The sequence below is a fragment of the Salmo salar genome, chromosome 03 (genome assembly GCF_965601325.2).
Source record: "Salmo salar chromosome 03, fSalSal1, whole genome shotgun sequence".
Classification (NCBI taxonomy): Eukaryota; Metazoa; Chordata; class Actinopteri; order Salmoniformes; family Salmonidae; genus Salmo; species Salmo salar.
This window is the reverse complement of record NC_138293.1, coordinates 62,454,494-62,478,967: the sequence shown is the minus strand read 5'-3', so window position 1 is coordinate 62,478,967 and position 24,474 is coordinate 62,454,494. Positions and strand designations below refer to the sequence as shown.

The 24,474-nt window shown below is 43.9% G+C and overlaps 1 protein-coding gene across 1 annotated transcript; it reads right to left on the bottom strand.

Annotated features, from left to right (window-relative positions):
* Window positions 1-536: 536 nt before the first annotated feature.
* On the bottom strand, window positions 537-24,474 carry LOC106601009 (disintegrin and metalloproteinase domain-containing protein 11). The gene is given in 26 exon segments (XM_045715014.2): window positions 537-3,122; window positions 3,497-3,514; window positions 6,540-6,630; window positions 7,721-7,832; window positions 7,998-8,166; window positions 8,413-8,465; window positions 8,467-8,533; window positions 8,950-9,055; window positions 9,262-9,325; window positions 9,793-9,843; window positions 9,950-10,030; window positions 10,297-10,389; window positions 11,422-11,493; window positions 11,803-11,902; window positions 12,270-12,321; window positions 12,862-12,952; window positions 13,176-13,260; window positions 13,437-13,603; window positions 13,811-13,882; window positions 13,960-14,132; window positions 14,271-14,331; window positions 14,497-14,560; window positions 14,815-14,897; window positions 19,090-19,156; window positions 19,857-19,933; window positions 24,293-24,474. Coding segments are annotated over 26 exon segments (2,139 nt in total). The 5' UTR covers window positions 24,347-24,474; the 3' UTR covers window positions 537-3,106.

Here is a 24,474-nt window from a genome sequence, read left to right as displayed (position 1 = left end):
GAGTGTGCAGAGGAGCGGGTGACATGGGAGGATTTGGGAAGGTTGAACACCAGGCGAGGTGCAGCGTTCTGGATGAGTTGCAGGGGTTTGATGGCACAAGCTGGGAGCTGTGAACCGTGAGAGGTCTTGGGAGTGTGCAGGCCTTCCCAGGGAGGGGAAGCTTGCAGAGAGGAGTGTAGATCACAGTCATTCCACATCTTCATTCAAGAGAACATTTAATGAGGTGCAATGAAGTCTGAAACTAGAAATACATCTAATGGAAAACAAAAATGTGTCAGTCAAAAATGTAAATGTATAATCATTGGCCAAGTTCAAGAACATAGAATACAAGGCAATGTCCAATTTTCCTAGTCTCTTGAAGTTTCCCTTTAAGAATCTTATATAGAGAATCACATTTAGGCAGTAGTTACTGGATTTAGTTATTCTAAACAATAATTAAACACACTGAGCAAAGTACATACATCTTGGCCTCAAGTAATGACACCATTGTCATAGCATCCCAGATATATTCACGCAATGGAACCAGAAGAAATAAATACTTTTTGCTTTTATATTTTATTTCCCCTTCATTTCAATTCATCTACATTGCTTATTTCAATTTGTCTACTTAAAAAGATAGTGTTTAAAAATATGGGATATAACGCATTTCTTTTTCTCTGCTTCCTAAATTCAAAACACAAGCAAACTGGCCACCATCTAAAGATTGTACATATTCTGTACATATGGTGAAGAACTATAGTGCATCTGCCAGAGTGCAGAACTCAGCTGAATCAAACAGACCTCTCCATACACCTAGTGTACCAGACCCCAGGTTGTGTCCTAAATGGTACCCAATTACCTACGTAGTGCACTACTTTTCACCAGCAGAGCACTAAGGGCCCTGGTCAATAGTAATGCACCTCATCTCATCACATTTCCACTGAGGAGCTGTCCTGGGGTCATTTCAAACTCACTGTGTTAAAGCATCATCAGCATAAGGCTCAGAGCCTATCAACAAGTGTCCAATATTTAGATGGCATTTAGATTGACAGCTGCAATGATAGATAGATAGATGGCCAGATTGCTAGCTTACTAGGCAGTGTGCCTGCTAGACAGATAGATGGACAGCTAGGAATGGCTTAAAGGAGATGTACAGTTGTATGGCAGGAGACAGATAGATACTTAGTTGAAACAGATAAAACGAATCAATATTAACATTGAATTTTAAAACAATTCCATACAGTGTATTCAACATTCAGTATTATCTTCTTGTACATACTGTATATACAAATAGATGTGCATATGTGTTCTCACATTCTGTAGGCTAGTGCTCGTTTAAGTTGGTTGTTACATATTCAATACAAACCATTTGTTTGTTAGTGTGCTGCCATTGGCTCCCGAGCACAAAGCCAGGCAACAGAAAGATAACTATTTCTTGAAGTAAAAATCTATAAACTATCTACCAGTGTTATTGGCAGGAGTGTCACGGTGAACAAGGGCATAACTGTCCCAAACACAACAAGTACCTTTCTCATTCACCTGCTCTCTTCCTCACCCAATCTCTCTCACACACGCACACACACACACATCATTTTCAGGAATCTGGTTTTCCAGGAATCCTGGTTGGAGGATTCCATATTTCCCTGCTTATTCCTTCACAATTCCGGGAATCTTCCTACCATGATATCAGGAAAACTTGGCAATATTGGGAAAGTTACTGAAATTTTGGTACCACACACACACACACACACACACACACACACACACACACACACACACACACACACACACACACACACACACACACACACACACACACACACACACGCTCACATACACACGCTCACATACACACGCTCACACACGTGCTCACACACACACACAAGCTCACACACAGACGCTCAAACACACATGTACACACACACACGTACACACACACACACACACACACACACACACACACACACACACACACACACACACACACACACACACACACACACACACACACACACACACACACACACACACACACACACACACACACACACACACACACACACACACAGTTTCAACCTCCTTTACCATACACACTTTGGGCCTCTTAAGAAGGTGGTGAATAGAATACAGACACATACAGACAGGCTCTGTTAACTAACACTATGTGGAATGTTGTGTTGGTAGATCTACGGTTGAAAACACTGAGTTACGGTCTCTGCTGCATTTTAAATATGATCCCAAAACCATAGGGTCTAACTCCCCCTTCCTACATCTCAACACATCTCAACAGACAGGGACAAATAATTAACAATCAACATAAACCCTACATCAGTCCATGATGTTTTGAATGGTCTACTGCTTTTGTTTCATAGTCATTCTCACAATAAGTTCTTCTGTCTTTGGAAATGGCCTGTACACAACATGTCCAATACAGGATTCTTCTTGGGTCACATCCGTGTTGTTGTAACTATAATGTCTGAATCTGGGTTGTCATCCAGTCACTTGACATGGCCTCTCTGAAAGGGGCAGTTCAACTGATCCAATGGCCACTTGAGTCTTTGATCAATGTTTGTTTTTCTGTGTTTCCTTGACAACATCTTATGATTTAAATAGTTTTTCAGATGGCAGGTCTGGGCCAGTCCAGCATTCTCAAACAGCGGCCAGAAGTGTGTTTCAAGACAAGCATTGGAAAGACATGTCTGATACTGAATTTGTCCACTGTTGACATGTTCTTCATTGGACTGTCGTAAGCGAAAGGAAAGAGAACTACAGTACGCAGACACCGAAGTTCATACTACTTAGTCGCTGGAAAGGAGGAAGACCCTGACGCCCCTCTAGGGACCAACAACAACCTTCTAATTCTGTCCATGGCAAAGACTTTATCCTGATTGGATAATATAATTGGCTGGTATGCAATGTGGGAGGTGCTACACTGGCCAGGAGGGGCCGGAGATAGACAGGTGGACAGACAGGAAGTGGACAGGAGAGGAGACGTTAACAGAAGAGGTCTGGAGAGGTTTGGGACAGGAGTGGAAGACTTGTTCTTTTTCCCTCTTCTCCGACTTGGAAACATCACAGAGTGATTGAAAGACAGGAGCAGACAGACAAAGACAGACAGACAGACATCTTATCCTCCTCCAGATCTGGAAAGAAAGGAAACAGTGTGAGAGACTAAAAGTTGTAAGGCTGTAAATAAGTTGAGCAGTTGACAGAAGGTGATTGTTGGACTTGGGTGTGAGGAGGCTAAACGAGACATGAAATGGAACTGAAAGAAAACTGCATTCTGGGTGGAACAGGTCATGAGGTGGAGAAGACAAAGGCTGAGACTGATGCCAGAGTTTTTCTGTGCTATATGGGATTAGGTCAGAGGAGGAATGAGGTTTAAGGTCAGAGGTGGGATGATGTCTGATGGGGGTCTGAGGCCATGCTGTGAAGAGCTATGGGATGAGGAGGGGGGTGGGGGGGGGGGGGGGGGGGTGAAGGATGTCACCCTGCAGTGTCAGGAGCTAGGTCATACCTTCCTCTTCGGATATTCCTTCAACCAGGAAGGAGGAGGAGCAACACATTGGGAGAGGAGACACGAGGAGAGGAGAAACATCAGTTACAGTAAGAGACAATGAAAGCTCAACAACAGTAGATAATGGATAGTCATAACAAAGGCAATTCAAAGTCATGGTACAGTGCCTTGCAAAAGTATTCATCAACCCTTAAAATGGATTTAACTGTCATTCTTTTGTCAACAATCTACACAAAATACTCTGTAATGTCAAAGTGGAAGAAATAGTTCATAAAAAATGGAATAACTAAAATATAGTCGTTGCATAAGTATTCAGCTCCCTGAGTCAATACATGTTAGAAACACATTTGGCAGCGATTACAGCTGTGAGTCTTTACACACCTGGATTGTGAAATAGTCGCCCATTATTCTTTTCATTTTTATTCAAGCTCTGTCAAGATGTTGGGGATCATAGCTAGACAGTAATTGTCAAGATTCCTGGCCACTCAGGAAAATTCACTGTCTTCTTGGTAATCAACTCTAGTGTAGATTTGCCCTTGTGTTGTAGCTTATTGTCCTGCTGAAAGGTGAATTCCTATCCCAGTGTCTGGTGTAAAGCAGACTGAATCAGGTTTTCCTCTAGGATTTTGCCTGTGCTTAGCTCGATCCCGTTTCTTTTAATCCTGAAAAACTCACCAGTATCCATACCATGATGCAGCCACCACCATGCTTGAAAATAAGGAGGCAGTTGGTTACTCAGTGATGTGTTGTGTTGGATTTGCCCCAAACATAAGGCTTTGCATTTAGGCCAAAAAGCGCATTCCTTTGCAGTATTACTTCAGTGCCTTGTTACATACAAGATGCATGTTTTGGAATATTTTTGATTCTGTATATTTGTATTCTTTTCATTCTGTCATTTAATTCATTATTGTGGAGTCACTACAATGTTGTTGACCCATCTTCAGTTTTCTCCCATCATAGCCATTGAACTCTGTAACTGTTTTAAAATCACCAATGGCCTCATGGTAACATCCCTGAGCAGTTTCATTCCTGTCTTGTAGCTCAGGTCAGAAGGACGACTATCTTTGATGTGTCTGGGTGATTTAATACATCATCCACAGCATAATTATTAACTTGACCATGCATAAAGAGATTTTCAATGTCTGATTTGTTATTGTTACCCATCTACCAATCACTGCCCTACTTTATGAGGCTTTAGAAAAGCTCCCTGGTCTTTGTAGTTCAATCTGTGCTTGAAATTCAATACTTGACTGAGGGATAATACATACATATGTGGTATGTATGGGGGACAGAGGAAGGGTTAGTTGTTCAAAAATCATGTCAACCCCTATTATTTCACACAGAGTGAGTCCTAGTAACTTAAGTGATTTGTTAATTAAGCCACATTTTACTCCTGAACTCATTTAGGCTTGCCTAAACAAAGGGGTTGAATACTTATGCAAGAACTAGATTTTATTACATTTCTATAAATCATATTTTTTATTTTTTTTATTCTTCCACTTTGACATTAGAGTATTTTGAGTAGACTGATGACCAAAAATTACAATCAAATCAATTTTAATCCCACTTTGTAACACAATAACATTTGAAGAAATGCAAGGGGTCTGAATAGTTTTGCAAGGCACTGTATAAAGCCTATTCAAAGTGGTGTAGTAGCCCGTGTTCTCCCACTGCTCACTCCGACTACAAGAAGTCCAGAGTTTTTACACTTTTTTTCATACTCAAATTAAATTATGTTGTAATTAGGGCTGGCACAATTACCGTATAATCGTGTAACTGACGATTATGGATGGAGGCCATCATGAAATGAAATAACCGTCATAACCATTTGTTTGTGTGTATGTGTGTGTGGAACGAACAGCTGACTGAAGGATGGCCGGGGATTCATGCGGTAGAGTCCGTTTCCGCAGTATCGTGGGCTCTAACAACGTGATGAAACTTTGTTTCAACGTGAAGGAACAAGCAAGGCGTTGTAGCAAACAAGTCTTTGGTTGCCTAGGCAACTCCCGCTTCCCTGCAGCAGCACAGCACATGCAGTCAGGAGCGGAGGAGAAAACGTGCGTCTTAAAAAACGTTGCTACTCAAACGATTATGACGGTGACTGCGGTCATTTAGCTGACTAATAACCGTCATCCAAAATTCCATGACGTCACAGCCGTAGTTGTAATAAACACTTTTCTTGTTTGTTCAAATGAGTGTAAAGCTTACCACTACAAGAAGATATCATAGAAGATATTTAACCGACCACATAAATATTGACACAGATCATGCACACATGCACACACAACTACCTCTGTCCCCAAAAGGATTACTCATTATTCCCAGCAAAATATGAACTATTGGAGAAATGGATCAAGCAAATTAATTTTGATGAACCAGACAAAGAAATGTAACACAGATTTGATCATTCTTGATGCATGTGATGACAGGGAAGTGGTATAATCCTTTTGGTTCAGAGACTAAGGAGTGAACAGGAATTAGCAGGCCAGGCATGCACACAGCTAGGGCTCTACAGAGACAGCCACTGCAGCAAGGGCACTTTGGTTAGGGCACTACTGAGTGGGCACTACTGAGCGGACACTACTTTAAAGATACTCCAAATTAAGAGCTGCACCAAGGAGAGGCATCAAAGAATGAACACTGCACAAGAGGCTTCAAAGAGAACCACAACAGTTTGGGAACTTCATAGGAGACTACAGGGGAACTGAACACTCCTGTCCCTGGCAGGAGAGCTGGGTTGGAGCCAGTCTGAAGGTGTGAAGGGGAGGCATCTCTTTCTCTCCCTGGAGAGATGCACGGAGGTCGTCAGGGTTCAATTCTACTAGATCTTACAGAGTGAAGTATCAGAGGTACCAGCCGGATACTCATACTAAATATATCCATATGTTTCAAAGCAACTGGATGGTGAACTCAACCCATGTGTCCCCACCGTCGGTGGGGCAATGAGTTGCAAAGTGGGTGAAGTCGTTTTTTTTGGAGGGGGTGTGAGTGGGGGCCTTGGGGAGAAGCAGACAGGTACACAGAGGCATGCCAGAACTCTTACTTAAATCCCCATCCTGTCCCCCCTAGGACTATGGCTGCCAGAAGAATAGCACCTGCGATGGACCCTATTATGATATTGGTGCCACTGGGACCTGCGCAGAGGAAGGAGGGGGGGGGGGGGGGGGGGGGGGGTGCAGAGGGGGAACACAACAACACCACCAAAAACACACGTCAGAGGACAGCATCAACACTGCACATCAACAACATCAACATAGAGAAAGAGAGAGAGTGAGAGAGAGAGAGAGAGAGAGAGAGAGAGGAGGAGGAAGAAAGAGATAGAAAAGATACCCAAAGAAAGAGAGTAGGAAAGAGAAAGAGAGAATAAGAAAGGACATGGGGTGGAGGAAGGGAGAACGCGTGGGAGAGCGAGGGAAGATCAGGGAGGCGACAGTTAAGAAAGGAGGGTGTTTTTATTACTTCTTTCTCATCCCCCTCTCTTGCTCTTTCAGCTGGACACCCTCTTGCTTAGGATGGGTTTGGTTTTTTGGGGCCTATGAGAGCCCTATGAGCCCTGTGTCAATGGAAAGGGAAAGGGGATACCTAGTCAGTTGCACAACTGAATGTATTCAACTGAAATGTGCCTTCCGCATTTCACCCAACCCCTCTGAATCAGATACAGACTGGAAGATAGGAAGGAAGACACTTGAAGATAGAAGCCAGGTGTCTGTAACTTACAGAAACACCCACACAAACACACAGACACACACATACAGTATATGCACACATGTACACATTCAGCATACACATTCTCACACTAACTCACTCACACATGTAGACACAAAGTCAGTCAGTTTCCCTGACTTTACTCCACTGCCCCTTTCACCCAAAGCATGACTAAGGCAATAGCTATCGGAAGAGCTAGACTATAGATACCCTTTACTCCATATATGTACACAAAGAGATAAAGTGATAGTGTAGACAGACAATGAGAGGGATACGAGGAGAACAGGCAGACAAACAGACAAACAGACAGAGAGACAGAGAGACAGAGAGACAGAGAGACAGAGAGACAGAGAGACAGAGAGACAGAGAGACAGAGAGACAGAGAGACAGACAGACAGACAGACAGACAGACAGACAGACAGACAGACAGACAGACAGACAGACAGACAGACAGACAGACAGACAGACAGACAGACAGACAGACAGACAGACAGACAGACAGACAGAGGAGCTTTGGACCTTTCTTCTCCGTGTTGGCAGGCGGCGTGGGGTCAGGGATGGGGTCAAAGACACTGCAGTCCTTCCCGGTGTAGTCCCTGTCACAGATACACTTCACCTCGTTACTACATGTCTGAGAGAGAGAGGGAAACAGACAGATTAAAACAAAGGAGAACAGCAATTGGCACAGTAGTCAAGTAGACAGCGTTTACTTTTGAAAACACAAACCCAACAAGCTAACATCCCTCTATTTAAATGCAGGCATGTGTGGTGTGGTGGTCCCTGTGTGCCTCCTCACCCCGTGGTCAGAGCAGGTGCGTCCCAGCGTGGAGCCGGAGCAGGTGCTGAGGTTGAAGGCTGCCACGGGGAGACAGTGGCGCTCCAGACACATCATGTTGGGGCCGCACGGCGTACCATCCTCTACGTAGCCCAGGTCTGACCCATCCTCCAGCAGGACATGGCCCCCCCTGGACACACAGACGGGAGAGGAGGAAGAGTAGAGAGGAGATGACAAAAAAGAGAGGAGAAAAGTGGAGGAGAGGGAGGGAGAAGAGGAGGACGAGGAGGAGGAGGAGGAGGAGGGAGAGGAGGAGGTGGAGTTGAGAGGAGGGGGGAGAGGCGACGAGGGATAAATTAATCAATTAATCTATTCTGATCAATCTATGAAAGCCTCCCAAACACAAACAATAAAGGGGTAGAAAGGTACAACTCACCGGCAGTCCAGGTACTTGTTCTGGTGGTATATTGTAAGGCTGGTCACTTCCCCCCTCCAGATCCCCAAACTTTGGCTTCACCGTCATATTGATACAGAACAGGAAACCACAAAGCACATCCCTGAGAGAACGAGAAAGAGAGAGAGGGAGAAAGAGAGAAAGAGAGAGAGAGAATGGGAGAGTGAGAGGAGAGAGAGTGAGGGGGGAGAGCAAGAGAGAGAGAGAGGGGGGGGGGGAGAGAGAGAGAGAGAGAGAGAGAGGGGGAGAGAGAGAGAGGGGGAGAGAGAGAGAGAGGGGGGGAGAGAGAGAGAGAGAGCGAGAGAGAGAGGAAATAAGATGGGGGAGAGAGAGAGAGATAGAGAGGGGGGGGAGAGAGAGAGAGCGAGAGAGATAGAGAGGGGGGGAGAGAGAGAGAGAGCGAGAGAGAGAGAGGAAATAAGATGGGGGAGAAAAACATTAAGAATAATAATAAATAAAACTCCGGTCATGTCTATTGTGTAATAATGAGAGTGATAAGTCATGTGATAGAAGGCTCACGGCTTGTTGCACTGCAGCCATCCCTGGCCCTCAGGACTCCGCCCACAGTTGCCCTTCTCTGTGCCCTCTGCATTCAGCTTCTCATAGCAGAAGCGGTCTGCTGAATCTGAGACAGCACACACAGACACAACACACATTAGATCCATATCACCACCATCTGTAACTCAGATGAAGTTCCATATCAGTCCACAAGATGGCATAGGACTGTCATGGGCATAGCCATAGAAACAATACCAATACATGACTACTGGCAAGTGAGTAATTCAGGGGTGTGAAAGACATTAAAGAAATTAATGAATCATTAATACTTACTGTAGCCCCAAAGTCCCTTACACTGGCCATCGAGAGTCCTGCACCGACCACTATAACAACGACCCTGAGAGAGAGACAGAGAGAGATAGAGAAAGAGAGAGAGAGAGAGAGAGAGAGAGAGAGAGAGAGAGAGAGGAGAAGAGAGAGAGAGAGAGAGAGAGAGAGAGAGAGAGAGAGAGAGAGAGAGAAAAGAGAGAGAGAGAGAGAGAGAGAGGGAGAGAGAGAGGGAGAGAGGAGAAGAGAGAGCCAGATAGAGAAAGAGCAAAAGAGGGAGGGAGAGAGAGAAAGCAAGAGAGGGAGGAGAGAGAGAGAGAGAGAGAGAGCAAGAGATGGAGGGAGAGAGAGCGCGAGAGAGACAGCAAGAGATGGAGGGAGAGAGAGCGCGAGAGAGAGAGAGCAAGAGATGGAGAGAGAGAGAGACAGAGAGAGAGGGGGACAGGAAGATGAACAAAAGATAGCAGCAGAACAGACATATCTCAACAACACACTGACTGCAGAGCAAAACCCCATTCAAACAAAGGTGTGCCTTACCTGACTACTGTCACACATGTATCCATCCAGCTTGTGCACATTATGAGGGCACTGCAACAGGAGAAAATGACATACAGTATGGTTTACTCCAGACCAACACATGCTCCCCAATCTCCCAACATACACCAGGGTAATAGTGTAGTGTAGAGTAGAGTACCTGGCTGGAGTCTCCTGTGCAGCTCTCTGGGATGTCACAGTCATTCACAGCCTGTCTGCAAACCGCTCCTCTCAGCTCATACTGACACACAAGAACACAAGAATGACCTCTTCCTGTCAAGAGAGGTGGACTGTGTAGTAGCACCAACAGACTCTTAATAGTCAAGATCGGATGATTTCATTATTAAAACTGTGTGTGATTCTTAATAAAAAACGTTTGGTAATTAAATGGTTTGGTAATGAATGAGTTAAATACTGAAGAGGCACTGGCCTCCATAGAGTGGACTAGCTAGTGTGATGAGTAATATGTAACTGAAGCGGTGGTGGTAGTGGAGTAGAGGGACTCACCCTGCACCCACTGCAGCACAGTCCACTACTGCACATGGCATCATGGGTCAGGGTACACTTCTTACAGCACGCCCCTCCACTACGGGCACACTCCTACAGACAAACACACACAGTCACTGAGACTGTTCCTCATACCAACATTAACCCTCTAGTATCACCATGACAGTTTCTGTCTCAAATGGAACCCTAGTACCTTTATAGTGCTCTGCTTTTAACCAGGGCCCATAGAGCTGTGGTCAAAAGCAGTGCACAATATAGGGAATATGGTGTCATTTGAGACGCAGACAGAAGCTCCATTCATACTGGAGGGTTCTGGTTCCTCATCATTACAGTTCCTTAGGGCTAGGCCCCCTTTTTTCTCCACTTCCTGTCTGAATGATGTGCCCAAAGTAAACTGCCTGTAGCTCAGGCTCTGAAGCCAGGATATGCATATAATTGGTACCATTGGAAAGAAAACACTTTGAAGTTTGTAGAAATGTTAATATAATGTAGGAGAATATAACACAATAGATATGGTAGGAGAAAATCCAAAGAAAACCAACCGAAAATCTTTTTTTTTTGAGAGACCATCCTCTTAGAAATGCAAGAGTAAGGTCATATTGAAAATTAGCTCCCTGTATGCAATTCCTATAGCTTCCACAGGGTGTCAGCAGTATATGTTCAAGGTTTCAGGCTTGTAACTTCAAAAACAAATAAGAAATATCATTTTTAGTAGTGGGACACAGTCTTGTAAATTCGTGTTTGCGCGTGTCATGAAGACATTACGCACCTGCTAAAATCGGTTTCCTATTGAACATACTTCTTTCCAAAATAAATATTATAGTTTGATTACATTTTTGGGTATCTGAGGAGTAAATAGAAACGTATTTTGACTTGTTGAAACAAAGTTTAGGGGTAGAGTTTTGGATTCCTTTCTCTGCATGTTGAACGAGTGGATTACTCAAATCGATGGCGCCAACTAAACTGACTTTTTGGGATATAAAGAAGGATTTTATCTAACAAAACGTCACTACATGTTATATATATATATATATATATATATATATATATATGTACATAAATGTTTAAAATCCATAATATTTATGATTATTTTTTTGAATTGAAAGATTTATTAGAGAACCTCACCAGCTGAGACCCACAGTCACACTCCTCCCCTGTCTCCACGAAGCCGTTCCCACACTCAGGAGGGTCCAACAGCTGATAGAGAGACGGAGGGATAGAGGGAGAGGAGAACAGATGGAGGGAGAGACAATAGACAAGTAAGATGGGAGGACGAAAAGAGGGGAAGAAGGGAAAAGAGAAGGTCGTAAAGAAGAGGAAGAGAGAGATAATCAAGGATGGGCACAGAGCTGTATGTAAATATCTAATATGGAGAAATGAGGACATTGGGATAATTAATTAGGCTATATATAACAGCGCTCCTGGGACCTTCAGCTTACACTCCACTCCCCACTAGAACATCAGGCTAGGCCAGCCTCCCACATCCCTCACCCACACCAACCTCACCTTGTTGGGCTTGTTGAAGAGGCAGCTCCCGCCCCCCTGGAGCAAGAACTGGATGTACTCATCAACACTGCAGCGAGAGAACTTTCTGGGCAGGTAATATCTGTACACACAAAATAAGCACACACACACATACACAGATGCAGGGAGAGAGAGAGAGAAAAGAGAGCGAGAGATAAAATGGTCAAAGCCAATGATAGTGTGTTTTTTCCGAAAATGAAGTGCCAAATCAAATGTGACAATTTTTTCAGCAATTTTGCAATCTGACTCAAATGTTACCATCTGTGGTAAAAAAAACCCTGCTAATTGTAGTAGATGGATTTGACAATAGCTTGACAATAGCTTATCAAATCACCATTGTACCATCTGGTATTGAATAAGCCGAAGCCAAACGCTTCTGAGCACATTGTGTGTTCTTTAGACTGATGTACTGTATGTACAGTATATGTAGTCCTAAAGTCAGTCTTTACCCAGTGTCTTCCATGATACAACCAAGCCAAGAATCAGGACATCTGCAGTCTCCTGAGAGAGACGGAGAGAGGGAGGGAAAAGAAGAAAAGGAGGGTGAAAGACGGAGTGAAAAGTCAATGCGAAAACATGAGATGGTTAATGACATTCATCTTGACTAGAAGGAATTTACATTTATTCACTGAGGTAAATCCTTGAGAAAAAATACAATTATTTCACAAGTAAGTTTGAAATAAAGTCAATCCATCGCTTCCTGTGCCACTCCCTCCATCCATCCCTTCCTTTCTTCCTCCTTTAACTGAATCCATGGGCTGCTGTCTCCTGTCTCTACCTCTCGCTTAGTCTTTACACTATCTGTACCTGTTCCCTCTCGCTCTCCATCTCTTTCTCCCTCTCCCTCCTTCCCTCTCTCTCTCTCTTTCTTTCTCTCTTTCTTTCTTTCTTTCTTTCTTTCTTTCTTTCTTTCTTTCTTTCTTTCTTTCTTTCTTTCTTTCGTTCTTTCTTTCTTTCCTTCCTTCCGTCCTTCCACCCTCCCTCCCTCCCACCCTCCCTCCCTCCCGCCATCACCCATCCCCCTGCTCTGATCGTCCTCACCCGCAGAGCTGCGTATGTTGTTCCACCTCATCCCAATGTTCTGACCCAGACTCTGGCACAGAGTGATGGCCATTGGACCCACGTTCCCATACTGGAACACAAACACACACATCCACTCTGTATCAATGGCGTTCTGTTTGACTGAAGTTACACTCCTCACATTCTTCACTGAAGGAAGGAAGTAGTCAAAGAAGAGTCATTCTTAAGTGTAGTAGCTGTGTCAGATCCTAAACCATGAGCCTGGACTACGAGCCCATTGTTGTGAGTCACAGTCCTTTGAAGCTGAGTAGGAAGCACACAGTTGTCTCTCTTACCTCGTTGATGCCCCCTCCTCTGGTGAGAGAGCACACCCCTCCGGTGTAGGCCGTCCCACTGCGACTGCTCTGGAATGTACGCCCCCTGGAGGAGATGGAGGAGAACAGGGGTCAAACCTGGACTAAAGTACCAGGACATATTGTAGTATATATAAACCGGCTGCAACCAGTCAACAACACTGACTGCCCCAGGTTAGATACAGGAGCATATCACCCTCCTCTATTTTACATTTCAGGGGGACATAGACAGGGGGCGCTCACGAGAAGAGGTGCACGACGTCACTTTGCTCCTTAATACTGTCCTTCCTGTACTTCATGAAGTTCTGCAGCGTCGTCAACGGGTCTGTCACCACGGGAACCATGTTGGCCGACGACCAGGTTTCCATGGCAACCAGCACGATACGTGTGTTCAGCTGTTCCCTGTAAATCTGCAGGCCAAACATACACTGGTGGTATACCCAAATTCATATCTAGGAGGATGGACATAATGAGTAAGATATGTTAGATTGTTCTTATAGGCTACAACCTAGCCTATGATTATTGACATGACTTTAACTTTAACAACATAACAATATCATCATAATTGACGATGGGTATCAGTACAAAAGTTAAGTATGGAGTGACAGAGCTCTTACTGCATCAGCCATATTGACCACTGCTTTGGCAAAGTTCCTGGCCTGGGTAGTGGAGCGTCGGAGCTGCACAAACTGCAGACAGACAGCAAACGTTAGGTGCAGTGGACGAACGCACACACATCAATTCTTTTCACAAAAGGCTAACTCACCATTTCGTAGTCGTTGACCACCATCAGCTCGATGTATTTGGTCTCTGACTGCACGGTGGGCCTGCGTGGCAGCTGTCTCTTAGAGCGCCTCAGCACCTCACTGACCCGGGGATCCTTCAGCTGCTCATCACCATTACCTCTGGCTCTATCCCCCTCACTGTCGTCTGTGCAGTCTGGACACAATACAACACAGAGGACTGAGAAATGACTTCAAAGAGCATGGATCTACCAACCTCAATGTGTCTTCTCATTGGTAAGTATGAACATGAATGATTGTATAAAGGAGAGAGGATGTAGGATGTTGCCAGTACCTTGACAGTCTGGGGATAGTCTGACATCAGGCATCCTACGCACTAGGTGGGCCCCCTCAGTCTGGAGAGGAGTCAATGAGACACCAGGAGAAAACAATACCATCTTTACTACGCTCATCCATATTCCTCGTCTGCATCCCTGTTACTATGAATGAATGAATCAATAACATCAACACTACTACACAGGGCTATCTATACCATTATCTCCCAACCACCACACACTCACCTGATTGGTCCCGTCGAAAAGAGGCTCAATCCCATAAGAGAACATCCCATCAGAAAACATACCACTGAGAGAACGAGAGAGAGAGAGAGAGAGAGAGAAAGAGAGAGAGAGAGAGAGAGAGAGAGAGAGAGAGAGAGAGAGAGAGGGAACACGTTCCTTATATATCCGTAAGACTCCCATTGTATAGCAGTGATATTAGTACATGAAGATCAAAGATACCATATAGCTTATCAAAGCCATAGTGCCAGTACTGTACCGAGTCAGTGTGGTGAGGCAAGGCCATTGACAGACAGTTTATAGCTATGGGGAGAGTCTCACCATAGGCCAAGACAGGTGGAGAGAGCTGCCCAGGACTCTGGTAAGCCCCTCAACCTCCCTTGATAGTAGCAGTGCTCCCCTCCCTGTGAACACAAAGACCATACCATTGTTAATATACAGTCACATGCTCAAGTAAATCGACTGTGTAGTGGTACATTGGTTTGCAGGTTTCCACACACTGACTGAGGAGGACAGTGACGCTCATTTCACAGTCCCCTAAAAAAACTATATGGAGTCCCCAGGAGTTGTGCTTTAAACAGTTTCTACTTCTATTCCCTCTCTGTCTCTCTCTCTCTTCCTCCCTCTCTTCCTCCCTCCCTCCATTATACTGCTAGCTATATGTACTATATGTGACCTACTTGTCCTCAACTCTACTCTATTCCACTCTACTCTATTCCACTCTACTTTATTCCACTCTACTTTATTCCACTCTACTTTTTTCCACTCTACTCTATTCCACTATACTCTACTCCCCTCTATTCCACTCTCCTCTATTACACTCTACTCTACTCCACTCTACTCTATTACACTCTACTCTATTCCACTCTACTCTATTCCACTCTACTCTATTACACTCTACTCTATTACACTACTCTATTCCACTCTACTCTATTACACTCTACTCTATTCCACTCTACTCTATTACACTCTACTCTATTACACTCTACTCTACTCTATTACACTCTATTACACTCTACTCTATTCTACTCTACTCTATTACACTCTACTCTATTCTACTCTACTCCACTCTACTCTATTCCACTCTATTCTATTCTATTCCACTCTACTCCACTACTCTATTCCACTACTCTATTCCACTCTACTCTATTCCACTCTACTCTATTCCACTCTACTCTATTCCACTCTACTCCACTACTCTATTCCACTACTCTATTCCACTCTACTCTATTCCACTCTACTCTATTCTATTCCACTCTACTCTATTCCACTCTATTCTATTCTATTCCACTCTACTCTATTCTATTCCACTCTACTCTATTCTATTCCACTCTACTCTATTCCACTCTACTCTATTCTATTCCACTCTACTCTATTCCACTCTACTTTAGCTACTGCTCTGACAATGGAGGGGTTTTCTGTGCATGGAGCTTATAAATAAATCGAACATTATGTTGCCCCATAGTGGGAACAGCTTGGAAGGAACAACATGGAGTGAAAATGCATTGGGCTGGCTAAGAATAAACCTGTATCACAACCGGCCGTGATTGGGAGTCCCATAGGGCGGAGCACATTTGGCCCAGCGTCGTCCGGGTTTGGCCGGTGTAGACCGTTATTGTAAATAAGAATTTGTTCTTAACTGACTTGCCTAGTTAAATAAAGGTGAAATAAAATAAGACATTTGAGCAGTGGATGTCAAAGTGTGGAAGAGGAGGACCACACACACGAGACCTCAACACAGATGAAGAAGAGGGCATCCAGCTACAACACTAATGCTCATTCTGAATAAAACATCTACCTTGCCTGCAACCATCTGAGCCCCATCCTTCATTGGTGTGAAAGAGCTGGCCTAGTATAACACTTAAAATGTTTAAAACAATTACTTTTAAAACTGCAGAGCAAATAAAACCATTGGCAGTAAAAATGTCCCCACGTTTGGAGAACTCCCCAAACACTTACACATGGTTAGAAAGACAATGAGAACATAGTAACAATTAACAAGACAATTAGCAGTTGGGGTGTGTGCAACCAGTAATCAGCACACACTACGGAATGTTTGAATTGAATGGCAAATAAACAGAAATACAAAGACAAGCATATTAGGCTACTTGCTTTGACAGTTATACACCGGCCTGTTTATTAGGTACACCCATCTAGTAATAGGTCGGACCGCCCTTTGCCCTCCAGAACAGCCTGAATTCTCTGGGGGCATGGAAACGTTGCTCAATTGGTATCAAGGGACCTAACGTGTGCAAGGAAAACATTCCCCACACCATTACACCACCGCCACCAGCCTGTACCGTGACATCAGGCAGGATGGGGCCATGGATTCATGCTGCTTACGCCAAATCCTGACTCTGCCATCACCATAACGCAACAGGAACTGGGATCTGTCGGACCAGGCAATGTTTTTCCACTCCTCAATTGTCCATTGTTGGTGATCGCGTGCCCACTGGAGCTGCTTATTCTTGTTTTTAGCTGATAGGAGTGGAACCCGATGTGGTGAAAAGGACTGACGAGCTGTGCGTTCCAAGATGCCGTTCCTTCAACCTCTCATCAACGAGCTGTTTTCGCCCACAGGACTGACGCTGACTGGATGTTTTTTGTTTGTCGCACCATTCTCGGTAAACCCTAGACACTGTCGTGCCTTAAAAGCCCAGGAGGCTGGATGTATCTGAGATACTGGAACCGGCACACCTGGCACAGGCGATCATTCCACTCAAAGTAGCTTAGGTCTCTTATTTTGCTCATTCTAACTTTCAATTGAACAGTAACTGAATGCCTTGATGCCTGTCTGCCTGCTTTATATAGTAAGGGCAGCCACGACACTCACTATCTGTAGGAGCGAACCATTTTCATGAACGGGGTGGCCACTGAGTATAAGTCTCTAGCCCAGGTGAAGGCCTCTCCTTCACAATTAGTCTCCTTCAAAAGATTAGAAACAGTTTCCCGCTATGGCTGATCTAAAGTAGTCATTGAGCCACTACTGAGTATGAGATTGGCATAGCAGGAATACAAAACCACTCTAATAAAAGCAGAGATAGAGACAGAGCAACCACAGCTGGCATAGAGTCAAGCGCTCGGCCTGGTCTGGCTGGTCTGGGAGTGTGAGTATGTGGCTCCATCCCTGCAGGCGTACTGTACATCCTCCCATCCACACCACTGCTCTCTGAAGGAACCAACTGTCTGCAAACACACACACACATAATGACTCTCTCTGATAGCATCACCCATCCTGCCATTGTATTCACTGGCCTTTCACTCTCCTTTTTCCTCTCTCTCTCTCTCTCTCTCTCTCTCGCTCTGCCAAGAACTTAATGACACTGCAGAGCTGACTCGTTGCCATGGGAACAAGCTCCTGATTGGCTAGTGAGGGCAGAGGGAGAGTTGGGAATGAGAGTGGGTGAGGATGAGACAGAGGCTCTTGCTGAGGCTGGGGGACGAGGGGCAGTTAGTAACGTGTGTAGCACAATGAACCAAATAGAAAAAACACTACTTTTCCCCAATGGTTTTCTAGAGGCACTGACATTCCTGTAGTAGTCTACTGGCCACTCAATCACACTGTAGCGTTCATTCATTTTGGTGAGATGGTGGTCAACACTAATGTCATTTCAATCTGATAAGTGCTGCCAACAGGATGGACGTATCTGATTTCAGTAAGACACAAAACAGATCTCTGTAGCCTACTGGACAATAGCATACAATGTCAACAGTATGTCTACAGTATGTCTACAGTACGTCTACAGTACGTCTACAGTACATCAACAGTATATCTACAGTACGTCTACAGTATGTCTACAGTACGTCTACAGTACGTCAACAGTACGTCTACAGTACGTCTACAGTACGTCTACAGTACGTCAACAGTATGTCAACAGTATGTCTACAGTACGTCAACAGTATGTCTACAGTACGTCTACAGTATGTCAACAGTATGTCTACAGTATGTCTACAGTATGTCAACAGTACGTCAACAGTACGTCTACAGTACGTCTACAGTACGTCAACAGTACGTCTACAGTACGTCAACAGTATGTCAACAGTACGTCTACAGTACGTCAACAGTATGTCTACAGTACGTCAACAGTACGTCTACAGTACGTCTACAGTACGTCTACAGTACGTCTACAGTATGTCTACAGTATGTCAACAGTATGTCTACAGTATGCAGAAAACACAGTAGCTTTTTCAGAGGCATGGTTAGAACTTCTATTATAACTAGGGCCATGTGTTTTGTGCAATCATGTGACATAGCAAGAATTTATCCTGTATTTTATCCAAAATATCCAAAAATGAATTACACCAAAATTTAAAGCAGTTGTCTGAGGGTGGTGCTGGATCTGACATAGAAAGAAAGTGGTACAGTTTGTTGAAAAAGCTTTAAATAACGGTTAAAATCCAGGCATATCAAATGATTGCGCAAAATACAGGGCCCTAATTATAACACACACACACACACACACACACACACACACACACACACACACACACACACACACACACACACACACACACACACACACACACACACACACACACACACACACACACACACACACACACACACACACACACACACACACACACACACACTACCTTAGACTGTGAGGGTTTGCCGTCTTGGTGAAAGTGCCGCTCCACATAGTCTGAGGACAGGAGGTTACTGCAGAGAGAAAACACAGAGACACCTCTGTTATTATGACAGACACCTCTCTCATAAACTATACCCCAAGCCAAGCTCTACACAACGTCTAAGACAACGAGATATATCCTTTATGTGTATGATTTATCTTCGTCCTCTGCATCTCTATTCTGTTTGTGAATAGATACGCGGTCTGTACGAATATGGTCCGTTCTTAATGAATTCCATTTAAGTGTTCATTGATGAGGGCGGTGTGTAATGCATGGCTGTAGAGTACAGCATTTGGATGTGATTTATGACATTATCGTAGCTAGGCAGTAGCCGTAACAGAGTAGCGGTGGTCTGGCTGTTGTGTTGACTCCTTTACTGTGCTGTAGGGGAGTTACAGTACATTAAGCACATTAATAATAAAGCCATGACAATCCAGGCCACACTCTCTCTGTCCCCCTCATCCCCCTCTCTCTCTCTCCTCTCTCTCTCTAAGGTGGTTAGCTGTATTGATGGAGCTCTCAGGATCTCTGTGTCCCTGATGCTCCACTAAACATTTGATTATGTGTCATAAATGGAAGGAGCAAAGTGTATTTGCTAACGGTAGCGGTTATGGAAATGCCAATGTTGATGATTGTGGCGATTTAGAAAATACGGACCGATGGAAATGGGTGCGGCGAATACGTCAATCAAGTTGATAAATCCAAATTGTGCACAAATCAAATGTACTCACTGGTTTAACTCCAGGTCCAGGGTGAAGGTGTGTCCGAAGGTTTCCACCTGGAAACAACTCTGGGCCAAATGGACTGGCTTAAATAGGGAGAGAGAGAGAGAGACATTACAGGAAGAACCACTCTAAAGTAAACCACTCTAATAGCGATTCGCCCATTTGGTGAGTCACAATGATAGCTATCATTCTTTAAGAAGTATAAGAAATCAAAATACATACTGTACAAATGCATTTCTGCCAGTGCAATACTGCATATACATCAAAAGCATTTTAGCAGCTAACATAGTCGGATTGATAAAGTGTCCGATGATTTGGCTGGACTGAATCCATTCCAACAGGCAGTACTGAAGCCATCCAGGAAGTGCATTTGTATTCAGCAATAGAGATGGACGGGAAGAGGGTTTACAAGAAAGGAGAAAGCTTTAAATACCCATCTACATTAAGCTGGTGTGAAGCCAATGTGTCCCTACTGTCGGCTGCCAAAAAATGGAGAGGTAAGAAGAAGGCAATGGGGAGCTTTACTGGCTGCCAGAGATTTATAGCAGTCAAAACACAGTGTCGCCAAAAGCACAAACAGCGGCAGCATTCAATCCCAGCCCACTGTAATTCCGTCTGCAGGATACAGGCTGCAGTGAATCATTGGACTTTCACTGAGACAAGACTCCCATTCGGAAATCATTCCCTCCAATGATTCCACACAACTCAACTTCAGCTGGAGCAGGGAGAGGGTAGTTCTGCTTGGCTAAAGGAAGGACTAAAATGTGATGTCATAGATATCAATCCAAGGGGTTTTGTAAAGTTTTTATGTGTGTGAAATAATCAAGACTGTTTATTTTGGTCAATCAGTAGATCAATAGATTTGTTTGAATCGATCAGTATTTATCAGCCCTGAATCATAACATCCCTCAGGATATTTAGGTGGCCACCAACAACACCCCTGTCTGTAACACCAAGGCATCTTGATACTGTTCTCATGCCAAAGTCAGTCCTTTGGGAACCTTGTGATAGCAGGTTCATTACTCAGTAACAACCAGAGATTGTAAATAAAATCGGACATGTGCACATGCTGTAGAAACAGATGTATCTTCACTTCCAGTCCATTGATAAGCAAAGCAAGTTGAGGAAACAGTAGGCTGTACAACTTGGCATCGAAGTTAACCTATGGAATAGTTGATCAATCCATGAGTCAGAATGACAGCTAGGAATATTCCATCTAAACTTATTTAGAATCCTCTGTAAAAAAAGAAAAAAAAGGACATTATGACTACAAAAAAATACAACTGAGGCAAAAAATATTTTTTCAATGTAACCAACAGAACCCTCCTAATTAAGTAAAAATATCACCCTTTACCAATTATACCACTTCTCAATAACAACTCCAAAAACAACAACACCAGGCTTTTACACGATCTCCATCCAAATACCCATGAGCCTCTTTAAATAGTTCAATCACATCACACGCTAGGTTAACAAGCAGTGTAATCAGAGGCAGATTTATCTCCAGACGAGGGTAATGATTCTCTCAGCCACCTCAACACTCAACCCACCAGAGGGGTATATTACAAAGGAGGATCAATAAGTTAGCCAGCTAACTTTGATAAACAACCAGAAATAGCTATTGATTTTCTGATTCATTACGAAAGCTAAACTTAGAAATGTGTTTTTGGTTGTTGAGTCAATTCGACCGTACCCATTTCAAGCTTATCCTGAAAAAATATACACGTTATTTCAGAATATTTAGACGAGTCATCTTGTTAACTCATTGATCTCTGGTGCCCCATTGAAAGATGTAGACCTTGCACATCATCATCATCATCATCTGCACATCTCTCACTCCAGTGTTTAATGCTAAATTGTAATTATTTTGCATCTATGGCCTATTTATTGCCTTACCTCCCTATCTTACTACGTTTGCACACACTGTCATAGATTTTTATTTTGTGTTATTGACTGTACATTTGTTTATGTGTAACTCTGTGTTGTTGTTTTTGTCGCACTGCTTTGCTTTATCTTGACCAGGTCGCAGTTGTAAATGAGAACATGTTCTCAACTGGCCTACCTGGTTAAATAAAGGTGAAATAAATAAAATATAAAAATAGAACCTCACCCTCCATCCCACTTACACCTTCCTCTTCAGAGAGAGAGAGAGAGAGAGAGACAGAGAGAGAGAGAGAGAGAGAGAGAGAGAGAGAGAGAGAGAGAGGGTGTATGAAAATTAAAGAAAGAGATGGGTTGAAGGGTGAGGTAGAGTATAGGTCTGAGAGAGAGAGAGAGAGAGAGAGAGAGAGAGAGAGAGAGAGAGAGAGAGAGAGGGTGTATGAAAATTAAAGAAAGAGATGGGTTGAAGGGTGAGGTAGAGTATAGGTCAGAGAGAGAGAGAGAGAGAGAGAGAGAGAGAGTAAGAGATAGAAGAAAAAAATAGGGTGATTTTGTACCAGTGGAATTTTTGGCCCAAGTAGCACTTCTCACACAGGCCTGTTGAATCATTGATGGGGACATACTTCAACACACCATTGAATAATAGAAGAATGGAAGAGAGAGGAGATCTGAATATTTCACCACACAGAGCCTTTTATCATGAGGAGATGAGGCCAAGCAGCTAAAATCACATTCACACAACAGGCTTCTGTTTCAGATCTCTTTCAGATGCTCTTCTCACCGGTGGACTGTAATTCTGAATCTGTGGCATGGGTTGGCATAGTGGGGGAGTACAGTAGGTCAGAAGGTTTTGGGTTCAAGTCTCAGATATTGTGCTCCAACATAGGGTGTAACGCCCGTTGGTTACAGTTAAATATATATACTAAACAAAAATATAAACGCACCATTTCTAAGATTTTACTGAGTTACAGTTCATATAAGGAAATCAGTCAATTGAAATAAATTCATTAGGCCCTAATCTATGGCTTTCACATGACTGGAAATACTGATATGTATCTGTTAGTTGTGGATCAGAAAACCAGCCATTATCTGGTGTGACCACCATTTGCCTCATGCAGCGCAACACATCTCCTTCACATTGAGTTGATAAGGTTGTTGATTTTGGCCTGTGGAATGTTGTCCCACTCCTCTTCAATGGCTGTGTGAAGTTGCTGGATATTGGCGGGAACTGGATCACGCTGTCGTACACGTCAATCCAGACTCCAGAGCATCCCAAACAGGCTCAATGGGTGATGTATCTGATTAGTATGCAGGCCATGAAAGAACTGGGACATTTTCAGCTTCCAGGAATTGTGTACAGATCCTTGCAACATGGGGCCATGCGTTATAATGCTGAAGCGGATGAATGGCACGACAATGGGCATCAGGATCTCGTCACGGTATCTCTGTGCATTCCAATTGCCATCGATAAAATGCAATTGTGTCCGTTGCCCATACGTAGCTTATGCCTGCCCATCCCATAACCCCACCACCATGGTGCACTCTGTTCACAACACTGACATCAGCAAACCACTCACCCACATGACGCCATACTGCGGTCGTGAAGTGAGGTGGACGTACAACCAAATTCTCTAAAAATGACGTTGGAGGTGGCTTATGGTAGAGAAATGAACATTCAATTATCTGGCAACAGCTCTGGGGGACATTCCTGTAGTCAGCATGCCAATTGAATGCTCCCTCAAAACTTGAGACATCTGTGGCATTGTGTTGTGTGACAAAACTGCACATTTTAGAGTGGCCTGTGTAATGATCATGCTGTTTAATCAGCTTCCTGATATGCCACACCTGTCAAGTGGATAGGTTATCCTGGCAAAAGAGAAATGCTCACTAACAGGGATGTAAACACATTTGTGCACAAAATTTGAGAGAAAGAAACTTTTTGTGCATGTGGAACATTTGTTTTATTTCAGCTCATGAAACATGGGACCAACACACATGTTGCGCTTACATTTTTGTTCAGTATATATATAGCAGTAACATAGTAACCACTGTTTTGCAAGACTAGAAAGGACTTGGTGGTCATTCTCTGATGCTGGTTACAGGTGAAACTTATTGGGCTTAGAGGTTGCAACAAACCACCTCCCTTCTCTGTCATTCAGTGAGGGCAGAGCATGCGGCACAGAGCACTGCATTGCTCTTGACCAACTGGCAGAGGTGCCCCCGACATACAGCAGGAGAGAGCCAGTGGGTCTTGCATCAGTCACACCCAAACTAGGTTTCTGACTAAGACTGACTTCATCCCTCAGTGCGAACACAAGCAAGCTGAAGACACCTGGAGGTTCCGAGTAAGCACCTGCCAGTCACAGAGTGGAAGTTTGGGCAATATGGGACTGATAGACTTGTGCAGTTTGGGATGGATCTTATGATAAACTTAGAAAACAAGAGACAGCCAAAAACAGGCGAAAGGGTTCACAAAAGTAATTTGGGTTGGAGAAACTAATAAATAACACTCAATAAAAACAGGTTGCCACACCCACTTCTCCATTATAGTCTATACTTACCGAGGTGCCTCCCGTGGTATTCTTCACGCGGGTATCCAAATAGCCATGGGACATTTCTTCCTCCGACTCCAACTGTTGCACCAGCCGCTTTGGATAGGTGACTTCGGCCGCAATGTCGCTGCTGTCTCCCCGCTCCTCTGGCGAGAACCAGTCCCACAAACTCGCATCCCGCACCAAAGTCG